Below are 14,277 nucleotides of genomic sequence, written 5' to 3' on the forward strand. Positions count from 1 at the left end.
CGCCAGAATCACTGAACAAAAGATAAACGAACTTCGCTTCCAATTAGTTCCACATCCACCGTACTCACCTGATTTGGCCCCCAGTGACTTCCACCTTTTTCCAAACCTAAAAAAATTCTTGGCTGGAAAGAGATTCCACTCAAATGACGAAGTCATCTCTGAAGTGAACGAGTATTTTGCACACCTTGACAAATCGACCTATTGTGATGGCATAAAAAAGCTAGAACATCGCTGGAATAAGTGCATTGCTAACAGAGGAGATTACATTGAAAAATAAAAAAGTTTTAACATTATTTTGTTTATTTTTCTATGTGAGGCCGCGAACTTTCCGAACAGCCCTTGTAGTTGACAGTAAGTAGATGCTGCTATTGTTTCATTTTCATTGAGTAGTTCATAATAAATTATTTCACAAATATTTCACCAAATGCAGGGTAACACCGTTTTGATGTATAATACAATTTTGCTGCTGGTAATGATTGTTGTTTTGGTGATAACCATTGCCTTTTTTTCAATAATATTCACATACAGAACTATTTTTTCATTTATGGTTACTATTCAATCCAAAACTGGTGTGTAGGTTTGTCTTATCAGTAAAGCACTAGCAATTCATATACACAGTTCCTTCTGTGCATCAGTTAACTGATGGAATGGCTACACCCTCATAAACCACCTTACCAAGTGCTTTCAAGTATTCAAAAATTGATAAATACAATTTCTCAGTATACAATTTCTCAATACAGTTGTGGATTAGATTCAATTAATGTTTTAATTCTGTATAAGTCATATAAGGATATGATCACATGGTTCATCAGTAAGATTAAAACTGCCATTACAAAATTTCACAAACCACCCATGTCAACTTTTATGGCATTTTCCCTAAATACTTTAAACAAGCTTTTAGTCACTGTCATTATGTTATGATCATTCAGATATTCATAGAGTAAACAATTATAAAAATATTTCTCACTTTTATCATAAAAATAACACTAAATTCTAAAATGTATATCTTTAAATATTATTGCTTCAGATAATGAAAAATATGCTTGCATTGAACTATAATATGTATGATACAAACATGTCTAACATAAAAGAAATACAACATAACTTATCAAACAACCCAATAAGTTTAATTATATCTTAAATTTTCAATTTTGTTAAACATCAATTTCTTGCATTTGTTTCATGTATTTTCTGTAACTACAATTATACATATATAATATATTACTTTCTGTCAATTCCATTTAACATTTGTAGGTATATAAAAAGTATCAAAATTGATTTTTAAAGTTGTTTTTTTTTTTTCAAACTAAAAACATTTTAAAATCTAAATTATCAATATACAGGGTGGTCCAAATAAAGTGTTATAGTTCAATATCTCATTACTCATTCAATGATTAAAAATAATTTTTTGTCAGTTTTGAGTTACTACTTAAGGCACTAGTTAATCAACTAAAGAACTCCCATATGACTCCACATGGAGGGTGGGATAAGAGTCAACTTCAAAATTTTAAAAAAGAATTCTATCAAAATATTAACATAGGAATCTACTGTACACTAAAAAAGCAGAAACTTTTCATCTGACAGTTTTTCTTAAATCATATTTTCTACAAAAAACCTTATGTAAAGAAGTAACAGTAAACAGATTAGTATAGAAATCAATTTGAAAAAAATTATGAATTTTTCTTTATTCGGATAGCACTCCATTTACATTCCATGAGACAACACATGTAGTTCCAACATATGCAGATTTTCAGATTTTTACAAATCAGTCTTTACCCAGCTGATATATATATATACCCAGCTGATATATATATATGACTAAGGCAACATGTGGTAAATATATATATATATATACCACATGTTGGCTTGGTATAACTGGTTCATGTCTAATACTACCCTAAAAAACAATGTTGGGCACTAAAATTACAATGTAAAGGGTGCAAGAATGTTCTATTTCACAGATTTCAGCCACCACTCAGCATCACACAGTACCATTTTGACACAATTTCACTGATGAGATTAAAGTCTATTTGGAATGAAACAAACTGATGACATTTTAAAATAAAGTACTGTATACACTTCACAGTGAATATTCTGTAGATATTTGAATGACTTTGGCTATACCTTACTAATGATATAGTAGGTATCATGAAAAGTATGTACTACTCATATCCATTTTCTGAAGAAACTGAAATAAAAGTCACTTTGGAAATCAATCTCTTCAAATACAGTATTTTCATGATTAGATTTAGTAAGAATAAAAGACAGTATGTGATAAAAAAAAATATATATATATATATATTATTATTATTAACTAATATAAAAAAATGGTGCATTTAATTTTAATTTTTGACACAAACTAGACTTTACAAAACCAAGCCTTAAGTGGGAAATAAATTAATGTTTACAGTTTGCATGTTGGCAATAAGAGTTTTTTTCATTTTTTAACAAAATAGCAAATTCTTTGATGAATGAATCATCTTTCCCATGATCCCATTCATGGTGATGGTGCTTCCTGGGAATCTCCTAGCAACCCTCAGTAGTAGAGTTAGGGACTTTGTCAGAAATTTCAACCAGTTCTGCCCTTACAAACATTACTGACACAGAACACCAACAGTGCAACATTCAATGTGGTCCCAGTTCTGAAGTTTTTTCTGACTTTTTCTGCCCTGTGGGCATTAAGAGGGCCTTTTCATCAAGCCCATCCTGGGTTCAGTCAGGCCCACAAGAGAGCAATCGGATGGTGAAAGACAAAACCCAACATATCTGGGATGGACTACCCCTAGAAAAATTCCTGGGGTTTTTGACCCAAGTGGATTCATTTCCAGATTCCCCAACTAATCATCTCTTTTCTCAGTGAAATGTAGCATTTTACTGAGCAACATTTTGTATGGTATATACAGAATTTGCAGTATACATCATACAAATGACATTTTACATGCTGTGGACATTTTTATACATAGAAATCACCCATAGGATATGTGCATTATGCACATGATACACGTTTTTTTCACTCAGCACAAGTTCTACAGTGGTAGGTTTTGGAACTAAATTTTTCCCCCACAGAAATTTCTCCCACATGTCCTGCAACATCATCACACAATATTTGGTTTCATTTGCATTGCTATATGTCCCTCTAGATGGTGCTGAATAGAGATACTTTAAAAAATTATGATCACCTTATATATTGATCTGAAAGACTGATACAACAACTTAAGGATTAATTAAATAAAAAACATTATCAATTAAATAGATTATTAACTCAAATAAGAAAATACTTTTCTTACCTGATTTTCATCTAACTTGTCTGTAATTATTGTCCAATCACCAACAGAATCGGAATCTCCACTTTCAGCCATAAAGTTAAATCATTTAAAACGTCAAACTTGAACTGAAATATAAAATCAATCATTTAAAATTTCCATGTATTCAATATAGTGCATTTCTTATACAGTAGACTCTCACTAATTTGGCCATTCCATGCTCAGAGGAAGTGCCAAATTATGCTAATTAAGTGCTTTTTGTATCTTAACATAATTATCTGTGTTAACATTAATGTAAACAGCAGCTAGTGTGCTTAATATATTTTTCCTTTCTCTTGTATTGTTTATGTCATATTTTTTGCATTATCTAAATCAGGGTTTCCCAATGGGATCAATACTGATCCATTAGGGGTCGATAAAAGTTTGAGGGGGTCAATATAACTTTGCAAATGTAAAAAATTTATTTTAAAATATTAAAAATTTTGCACATTTTTTGCTCTTAAATAAGTGTAGGCAGTGGCATAGCATGGGTGTCAGCCGCCTGGGGCAGAGGAAAATTTCGCCACCCNCGTTGCCAGTTACTATAGCAAGTGCTGAGCGCTCTTTCAGCAAATTAAAATTAATAAAGAATTATCTTCGATCCAGCATGTGTGCAGAACGCTTAATGCATTTGCTATATTAAGCATCGAAAAAGAAATTGCAAAAATTATAATTTTCCTGAAGTAATTCATGTATTAGCAAGAACAAAATCACACTTTAAATAAACATGCATTAATAGACTATATGTTCGTGTTTGTAATTTTTTATATTTTACAAAAAATGTAGGGCCCAAATAGTTTCTTGCACCCGGGCCCCTTTATAGAGAAGGTCGGCCCTGGTCACCACTGACAAATAAATAAAAAAAAAACAAAAACAAATCTTCACTTAGAGAGACAACCTTTTGTTTTTTTACTATGTAAATTATAATTAGCCAGTTTTTTAATGAACAATTTGTTTTAATTTATGGTACTGTCACCAGAAAGCTCTTTTTTAAACCAATTTACATTTTTTAAAGAGGCATAACCTCAAAAAAAGGTCATCTCTGTAAGACTTCTATCTTTTTTTGGTTTGTCAATGTGACTGTAAAACAATGACTTGTAAAGGCAAAATTTTTTTCTTTTCTTCAATACACAGTACTCTCTCCCACATCAGGTCCTTCCACCATGGGATGTAGCTAGATTTATAATATATAGCCATTTTGACCAATCCACCGTTGAGCATGATGTTAATGCACGGTCGCAGCATTCTGGGCATTAGTTAGAAGATCATATACACACCCTTATAAGTGGAGTGACACCATAATTGAACTACCACCACTGCACACTTCTTGGACATTATCATCATCCTTCCACCATATCCAGAACGATCAAAGACAATCAAAAACTTTTGAAAATACTTTACACTATTCCTACACCCACCTTTCTATACTGCAATATGTATATTTTTTAATTTTTTTTAAATTAAGGTTGCCTTGAAATTCATAGAAGAGTCCAATGCATCAACCACCACTGCCTTGATAACGATGAGACATTGGTGTGATGTATCAGCTCATTAGTGAATCAACAACAACAAAACAAACAACTTTAATACAGTATTTTCAAAATTAATTGTAATTGTCCAAAATAAGCATTGAAGTCAAAATAAGACTTTATTATACATACATACAGGCATATATATTACAGCCTTATTTAAAAACTCTTTCTTATCCAGATTTTTCTAATTTTTCTAAAAACTCATTGCTGCTCACATTAGTTTGCATATGTGAGAGTCAACTGTATTTTTATTAAGTAAATTATTTAGTAAAAATACAGTTCTCTCAAAAAATAGTAAATTTTTTGAATGAAATTTATTATAAGCAATGATATAGTAATTTGATGAAATTGATGATGCTGTTGATATAATAATAAGTGAAATTAAATTTATTTGTAGAATGATAACAAAGATAAGATTGAATTTTGTGTAAAGACAGAATATATGACAACATTTTCCATAAATAGATGAGTAATATCAAAATAGGCAATAGAAAAAACAAAAAATAAATTTTAAATTCACCAGAAGAGTCTGATGACATTGTACTCCCAGACTAAAAATAATGTTATATACTAGTATATCTTTCAGTGGTATCTTTATCTGTAATCTGTATCTGTAAAGCTTAAATTGTAATTATCCTTTCATGTTAAAAGTTCTAGAGTGCTTCCAACAGAGCATATTTAGTACAGCATTTCTACTAAAGTATAGTTATTTAAATAAGCAAGATATTACTGTGTGATCATTGATAAAAATACTTTGGCATAAAGATTTTGGTAAAAAAATTATTTCAAGTAGAAAAATTTTTGAGATTCTTTAAGGCATCATCAACATTCTATTGTGACAGATTGTAACACTCCCTGTTACAATCTGTCACAATATTTGTATATATCCCCTCCATATCATATTTGAATGATCCCAAAGGGAGAAGGGCAAACATCCTTCACATTGAGGATATTTGACTAATTAAACTTTTAATGGTTGAGATAAAAATACATAATGATAGTTTTTAAGCATTATATCATCTAGAAATATATAATACAGGAGTATTATTATTATAAAAAATTTAGTTCTACTTACTTGGTGTCTGGACAACTAGCATCATCCATTCTTGTTACTGTTTCATTTTGGGATGATATCTAATGTGTAATATTTAAAATATATAAATGATAACTAAGTAAATAAAAAATATTAGTTACTTTATTGCATTGTTTGATAAGTAATGCCACATTATTTTTAAGATTTTGAAAAAAAAAATTTATATTGATTAATTTAATTTAATATAACATGTACTGTACTTATCACTCTTTTCATTACTCCTGCCACCTTGAAGTCAATATTTCTATTTCATTCTGATAAAAACTTTCTGATTTCAATAGTCACTAGGAACCAGATCTGGTCAGTAAGAAATTATTGCAAAATTTTCCTGCCAAAGCTATTAATTTTTTGCATTGTGACTGTTGCAATGTGTGGATGGGCATTATCATAGTGTAATGTTATGCTTTTTCTATTGACTACAGCTGGTGATTCTTTTCAGAGTAACTCTATGCTGAAATGATCCATTACGAGGGCTGTTCAGAAAGTTCGCGGCCTTGCCTATATGCGGCAATGCGATCAATTTAATTTTTGGCGGGAATAATTCAGCCATCTTTGCTAAAGATACGATACCAATTTCCGCTTGATTTGTCAAAAAGTTTTGCCACAACAGCTTAGCAAATAGTAAGTGTGCACATGCTTTATCAAAAATGGAGAAGACGGAGACTCGTGCGGTCATAAAATACCTGACGAAAAAAGGGTTGACCCCATCTCAAATCAAAGCTGACATGGATGAAGTTTTAGGAGAGTCTGCTCCTTCATACACCACTGTGAAAAAATGGACAGCCCTTTTTAAATCTGGCAGAGAAAGTGTGGAAGATGACCCTCGCAGCGGACGGGCGTCAACTGCTGTCACTGAAGAAAACATCGACAAAGTTCACGATTTGGTATTAGCAGATCACCGTTTGAAAATGCGTGAGATAGCTGAGACAACAGGCATCTCTGTCGACCGAGTGCACCACATCCTAACCGAAGATTTGGGTATGACGAAGGTCTCAGCAAGGTGGGTGCCGCATCTGCTGACCGCCGAGCAAAAACGTGTTCGCACTTTGATGTCAAAGGAGTGTTTGGACTTCTACCAGAAAAACCCACAGGATTTCTTGCGTCGGTTTGTGACTACTGACGAAACGTGGATCCATTACTACACTCCTGAAACAAAAGAACAGTCGAAGCAATGGAAACACCACAGTTCGCCACCACCAAAGAAGGCAAAGACAGTTCCATCAGCGGGTAAAGTGATGGCCTCGGTTTTTTGGGATGCTAAAGGCATCATCTTTATTGACTACCTAGAAAGAGGAAAGACCATTAATGCTGTCTATTACTGTGAACTTTTGGAAAAACTGAAGAAAGAAATCGAAGAAAAGAGGCCACACTTGAAGAAGAAAAAAGTTCTGTTCCACCACGATAATGCACCTGCACATTCCGCCAGAATCACTGAACAAAAGATAAACGAACTTCGCTTCCAATTAGTTCCACATCCACCGTACTCACCTGATTTGGCCCCCAGTGACTTCCACCTTTTTCCAAACCTAAAAAAATTCTTGGCTGGAAAGAGATTCCACTCAAATGACGAAGTCATCTCTGAAGTGAACGAGTATTTTGCACACCTTGACAAATCGACCTATTGTGATGGCATAAAAAAGCTAGAACATCGCTGGAATAAGTGCATTGCTAACAGAGGAGATTACATTGAAAAATAAAAAAGTTTTAACATTATTTTGTTTATTTTTCTATGTGAGGCCGCGAACTTTCCGAACAGCCCTTGTAGTTGACAGTAAGTAGATGCTGCTATTGTTTCATTTTCATTGAGTAGTTCATAATAAATTATTTCACAAATATTTCACCAAATGCAGGGTAACACCGTTTTGATGTATAATACAATTTTGCTGCTGGTAATGATTGTTGTTTTGGTGATAACCATTGCCTTTTTTTCAATAATATTCACATACAGAACTATTTTTTCATTTATGGTTACTATTCAATCCAAAACTGGTGTGTAGGTTTGTCTTATCAGTAAAGCACTAGCAATTCATATACACAGTTCCTTCTGTGCATCAGTTAACTGATGGAATGGCTACACCCTCATAAACCACCTTACCAAGTGCTTTCAAGTATTCAAAAATTGATAAATACAATTTCTCAGTATACAATTTCTCAATACAGTTGTGGATTAGATTCAATTAATGTTTTAATTCTGTATAAGTCATATAAGGATATGATCACATGGTTCATCAGTAAGATTAAAACTGCCATTACAAAATTTCACAAACCACCCATGTCAACTTTTATGGCATTTTCCCTAAATACTTTAAACAAGCTTTTAGTCACTGTCATTATGTTATGATCATTCAGATATTCATAGAGTAAACAATTATAAAAATATTTCTCACTTTTATCATAAAAATAACACTAAATTCTAAAATGTATATCTTTAAATATTATTGCTTCAGATAATGAAAAATATGCTTGCATTGAACTATAATATGTATGATACAAACATGTCTAACATAAAAGAAATACAACATAACTTATCAAACAACCCAATAAGTTTAATTATATCTTAAATTTTCAATTTTGTTAAACATCAATTTCTTGCATTTGTTTCATGTATTTTCTGTAACTACAATTATACATATATAATATATTACTTTCTGTCAATTCCATTTAACATTTGTAGGTATATAAAAAGTATCAAAATTGATTTTTAAAGTTGTTTTTTTTTTTTCAAACTAAAAACATTTTAAAATCTAAATTATCAATATACAGGGTGGTCCAAATAAAGTGTTATAGTTCAATATCTCATTACTCATTCAATGATTAAAAATAATTTTTTGTCAGTTTTGAGTTACTACTTAAGGCACTAGTTAATCAACTAAAGAACTCCCATATGACTCCACATGGAGGGTGGGATAAGAGTCAACTTCAAAATTTTAAAAAAGAATTCTATCAAAATATTAACATAGGAATCTACTGTACACTAAAAAAGCAGAAACTTTTCATCTGACAGTTTTTCTTAAATCATATTTTCTACAAAAAACCTTATGTAAAGAAGTAACAGTAAACAGATTAGTATAGAAATCAATTTGAAAAAAATTATGAATTTTTCTTTATTCGGATAGCACTCCATTTACATTCCATGAGACAACACATGTAGTTCCAACATATGCAGATTTTCAGATTTTTACAAATCAGTCTTTACCCAGCTGATATATATATATACCCAGCTGATATATATATATGACTAAGGCAACATGTGGTAAATATATATATATATATACCACATGTTGGCTTGGTATAACTGGTTCATGTCTAATACTACCCTAAAAAACAATGTTGGGCACTAAAATTACAATGTAAAGGGTGCAAGAATGTTCTATTTCACAGATTTCAGCCACCACTCAGCATCACACAGTACCATTTTGACACAATTTCACTGATGAGATTAAAGTCTATTTGGAATGAAACAAACTGATGACATTTTAAAATAAAGTACTGTATACACTTCACAGTGAATATTCTGTAGATATTTGAATGACTTTGGCTATACCTTACTAATGATATAGTAGGTATCATGAAAAGTATGTACTACTCATATCCATTTTCTGAAGAAACTGAAATAAAAGTCACTTTGGAAATCAATCTCTTCAAATACAGTATTTTCATGATTAGATTTAGTAAGAATAAAAGACAGTATGTGATAAAAAAAAATATATATATATATATATTATTATTATTAACTAATATAAAAAAATGGTGCATTTAATTTTAATTTTTGACACAAACTAGACTTTACAAAACCAAGCCTTAAGTGGGAAATAAATTAATGTTTACAGTTTGCATGTTGGCAATAAGAGTTTTTTTCATTTTTTAACAAAATAGCAAATTCTTTGATGAATGAATCATCTTTCCCATGATCCCATTCATGGTGATGGTGCTTCCTGGGAATCTCCTAGCAACCCTCAGTAGTAGAGTTAGGGACTTTGTCAGAAATTTCAACCAGTTCTGCCCTTACAAACATTACTGACACAGAACACCAACAGTGCAACATTCAATGTGGTCCCAGTTCTGAAGTTTTTTCTGACTTTTTCTGCCCTGTGGGCATTAAGAGGGCCTTTTCATCAAGCCCATCCTGGGTTCAGTCAGGCCCACAAGAGAGCAATCGGATGGTGAAAGACAAAACCCAACATATCTGGGATGGACTACCCCTAGAAAAATTCCTGGGGTTTTTGACCCAAGTGGATTCATTTCCAGATTCCCCAACTAATCATCTCTTTTCTCAGTGAAATGTAGCATTTTACTGAGCAACATTTTGTATGGTATATACAGAATTTGCAGTATACATCATACAAATGACATTTTACATGCTGTGGACATTTTTATACATAGAAATCACCCATAGGATATGTGCATTATGCACATGATACACGTTTTTTTCACTCAGCACAAGTTCTACAGTGGTAGGTTTTGGAACTAAATTTTTCCCCCACAGAAATTTCTCCCACATGTCCTGCAACATCATCACACAATATTTGGTTTCATTTGCATTGCTATATGTCCCTCTAGATGGTGCTGAATAGAGATACTTTAAAAAATTATGATCACCTTATATATTGATCTGAAAGACTGATACAACAACTTAAGGATTAATTAAATAAAAAACATTATCAATTAAATAGATTATTAACTCAAATAAGAAAATACTTTTCTTACCTGATTTTCATCTAACTTGTCTGTAATTATTGTCCAATCACCAACAGAATCGGAATCTCCACTTTCAGCCATAAAGTTAAATCATTTAAAACGTCAAACTTGAACTGAAATATAAAATCAATCATTTAAAATTTCCATGTATTCAATATAGTGCATTTCTTATACAGTAGACTCTCACTAATTTGGCCATTCCATGCTCAGAGGAAGTGCCAAATTATGCTAATTAAGTGCTTTTTGTATCTTAACATAATTATCTGTGTTAACATTAATGTAAACAGCAGCTAGTGTGCTTAATATATTTTTCCTTTCTCTTGTATTGTTTATGTCATATTTTTTGCATTATCTAAATCAGGGTTTCCCAATGGGATCAATACTGATCCATTAGGGGTCGATAAAAGTTTGAGGGGGTCAATATAACTTTGCAAATGTAAAAAATTTATTTTAAAATATTAAAAATTTTGCACATTTTTTGCTCTTAAATAAGTGTAGGCAGTGGCATAGCATGGGTGTCAGCCGCCTGGGGCAGAGGAAAATTTCGCCACCCCCTTATTTAGGTATCTCAATTTAAAATACTAAAATTTGGTTTCGTCACAGAATAAGTAATGAAAAATTCCGTGCTCATTTCAATCGGTTCGAATTGTAGGTGCGACAAAAATATGAAATGAAATGGTTCAAATTTTTACAAGATATTATTATTATTTATTGTGAAATTCTGCCAACCCCTAAAAGTGCCGCCCCCACTACGCTACGCCACTGAGTGTAAGAAGTTGTTTTTAAAAATTATTGAGGCTGTAGCATCTTTATTTATATATAATATAATAATTTATATTAGTATAGTATAATTAATATTGAAGGGGATCAACAAAAAAAGATTTTTCTTAAAAGGGGTTGATATACAACAAAGAGCTTGATACACCTGATCTAATCTATGCATTAACACTAAAGTATATAATATAGAAAGCCTCAAAAAGAGACTATTCCATTCTTGAAGAAGTACAGTCAGAATAGTGATTACATGTAGTGTAATCTCTATCATAGCATAATCTTGATTTCTCGCCATACTCAAGACAATTACTGTTTTTGACCAACATGGGATATGATACTCATACACTCCTTACGAAAACATCTTTCTAATGTACACTATCTGAGATCAATCAAATGGCTTTGGTACCAGTTAAAGAAGAAAGTGGGATGAAGAGTGAATGAGTCAATTCCTTCACAGAAATTCTCAAAAAAATCAGAACAAGCTATGCCAATTAACAACTTAGGACTTTTGAAAACCTTTGAAACATGTAAAAACAAACATTTGGGAAGCAGCAGACATTAGAGTATATTCAATTTCATTAAATTCATAGACCACTAAAATATATTTATTTTATTTTATTTTACATACATTGCTTATTTTGTAACTCCACAATTTCCAGAATAAATTAATTTTCATATTTCAAATTTTTAGTTTATAGAGACTTATTTAAAAATCAATAAAACCCAGGTTTAAGCTTCTTCTGTAATTTAAAAACATTTCGGGTACAGTATTTGCTGTAATATGAGCATTTGGTCTGATGTGAAGTAATTTTTCCTGAATTCAGCTTCTTATTAATTTTTCATGAAAATTCTATGTCTGATTTTATGAACTTACAGAATTAAATAGTTCAAAAAAAGAAAATAAACAGTCAAGTCTTTAAAAACTACTTTATTGAAGAAACCAACAAGAAACCATACTTGCAATTAGTCTCAAATACTTTCAAGTTTCTTAGGATCATCAGGGATAACAAAAACAATTCAATTCAAAATGCATTCTAAGCACTATCAAATTCTAAAATGTTAAAGTAAATAAACTCATACAACAATAATACTTGAACAGCAAGAAAATTTACAAACTATAACGTTTTTGGACATCTCTAAAAGCTGCGTAATTCAAATTTTGTACTTTCTTGAAACATTGGAGTGAATATTAGCAATTTTTAAACTTTAAATTTAATCAGCATGCATGATGTAAGCTTAGATCATTGTGCATATCATGTGACACAACAGTTTAAATCGTTTCTACTGTTTCCTTTCCCATTATAAGATTCATTATACACTCTGTAATAATATTTTTTCTCCTTTTCCAAGTTTAAATCCAAGTTCCCTGACATTTCCAGGTTTTCCAGGTTCATTAGACATCCTGGAATTAGCAAAGTCATATTTCTTATGCAATTCTATCTATCATTTCAATATTGAAAAAATTAGAAAAAAAATCATTACTAATGAAAAAAAAGGAAATAAAATTATATATGCTTACAATAATTTGTACATTGCTATAACAATAATGAACACCACAATACAAATAATGAATTAATGTCATTACAGGTATATTTACAAAAATGAGAAAATAAAAACCTTGCTTTTTATTACTTACATAATATTGAATTAAATAACAAAAAATGGACAGATTAAATTTTTTTTTATTTTTAATCCAACTTATTTTTTTTTTTACAAAAATTTTCCAATTTTTAAAAACAAAAAGTTATTGGCTGTGTTCATCAGACTCAACAGTTTCGGAGCTGTTGAGTATTTTTCTGCCGAACACCCTCTACAGTAGCACTCTTTCGGAACACGTTTGGTGTTTTGATGTCACATTTGGTAGTGTCTTTCATTTATGCTAACTATTGCTACCCGAAACTGACCACGGGGGTTTTTGTTCCAATGCAACATCACTTGTCGTTCAGCAAGAGCCAGGTTGCTATGTAACAGCTACCGATCTGCTCGGTTACAACTGCTGCGTCTGCTGAACGCAGCCATTAATATTGACATATCTAAAGTATACAATTATCAACACTGTTGTCATAACAACCATGTAACTAAATGAATGTATATTAGAGTATTTTCATTAGAAAATATTGTAATATGGCACTTAAAAATCCACATCATCTGAATTATATATTTTTCTAGGATAAAAATTTTATTAACATTCCAGAATTAAAATTATGATATAATAAATGGGACCGTGGTTGTTTTAAAATTTCAATTTTAAGAAAATAGTCGCCATTAAAAAAAAAATAAAAGTAATCATAACAACAACCAAAATTTCTCATATGGTAATACTGTATTTCCTCAGTTATGACTATTTATAAACAAACACATCATCGTAAATTTCTATTGGATGTTACGACCGAGAAACAATTACATCATCCAATCAAATTCTTTCTATTCTATGTAATAATATTGGCAGAAATTATCGGAGAAGATGCTATCTCTTTAAATACAAGATAAGATAACAATAGGAAGGTATCGACTGATTAAAAAAATAACAATCGTATTGCTAAATTTGCCAATATACGAGTAAGTTATTTTAGACATTTTATAATCTTATCTTACCGTTCTCAAGTACGTCTTAATCTATTTTAATAACAGTAAGACGACCTCTGGTGAAAAAATTTTCCATATAATGAAATAAAGATACATTTAACATAATAAACCAAAATAAATTTCTTGACATTAAAATTTTACAAATATCAATAATATTTGGTATAAATTTTTTATTTTTATTATTAAATTTAAAAGTGGTCTACAATTACATTTTTTTTTTTTTTTTTTTTTTACGTATATAATAAAGTGATATGGTCAAAACATTTACGAAACACAAATCAGTGTTTCTGTG

The 14,277-nt window shown here is 30.9% G+C and overlaps 1 protein-coding gene across 2 annotated transcripts in view; it reads right to left on the reverse strand.

Moving 5' to 3' along the window:
• Window positions 1-14,051, reverse strand: part of LOC111627508 (putative histone-lysine N-methyltransferase 1) — a 47,602-nt gene extending 33,551 nt beyond the window's left edge. The window contains exons 1-3 of one of the 2 annotated variants that reach the window (XM_023371095.1): window positions 13,995-14,051; window positions 10,635-10,738; window positions 5,910-5,968 (exon numbers count right to left, since the gene is read on the reverse strand). In XM_023371095.1, coding sequence (XP_023226863.1) covers window positions 5,910-5,968; window positions 10,635-10,706 — 131 coding nt within the window. In that variant the 5' untranslated portion in view covers window positions 10,707-10,738; window positions 13,995-14,051. Of the gene's footprint in view, window positions 1-5,909; window positions 5,969-10,634; window positions 10,739-13,994 lie in introns of those variants that run through there. The other variant, XM_023371096.1, reaches the window with a different exon arrangement.
• Between the last annotated feature and the right edge of the window lie 226 nt (window positions 14,052-14,277).

The sequence above is a fragment of the Centruroides sculpturatus genome, unplaced genomic scaffold (genome assembly GCF_000671375.1).
Source record: "Centruroides sculpturatus isolate CEXI.00-Female unplaced genomic scaffold, Cexi_2.0 scaffold354, whole genome shotgun sequence".
NCBI classification, from domain to species: domain Eukaryota; kingdom Metazoa; phylum Arthropoda; class Arachnida; order Scorpiones; family Buthidae; genus Centruroides; species Centruroides sculpturatus.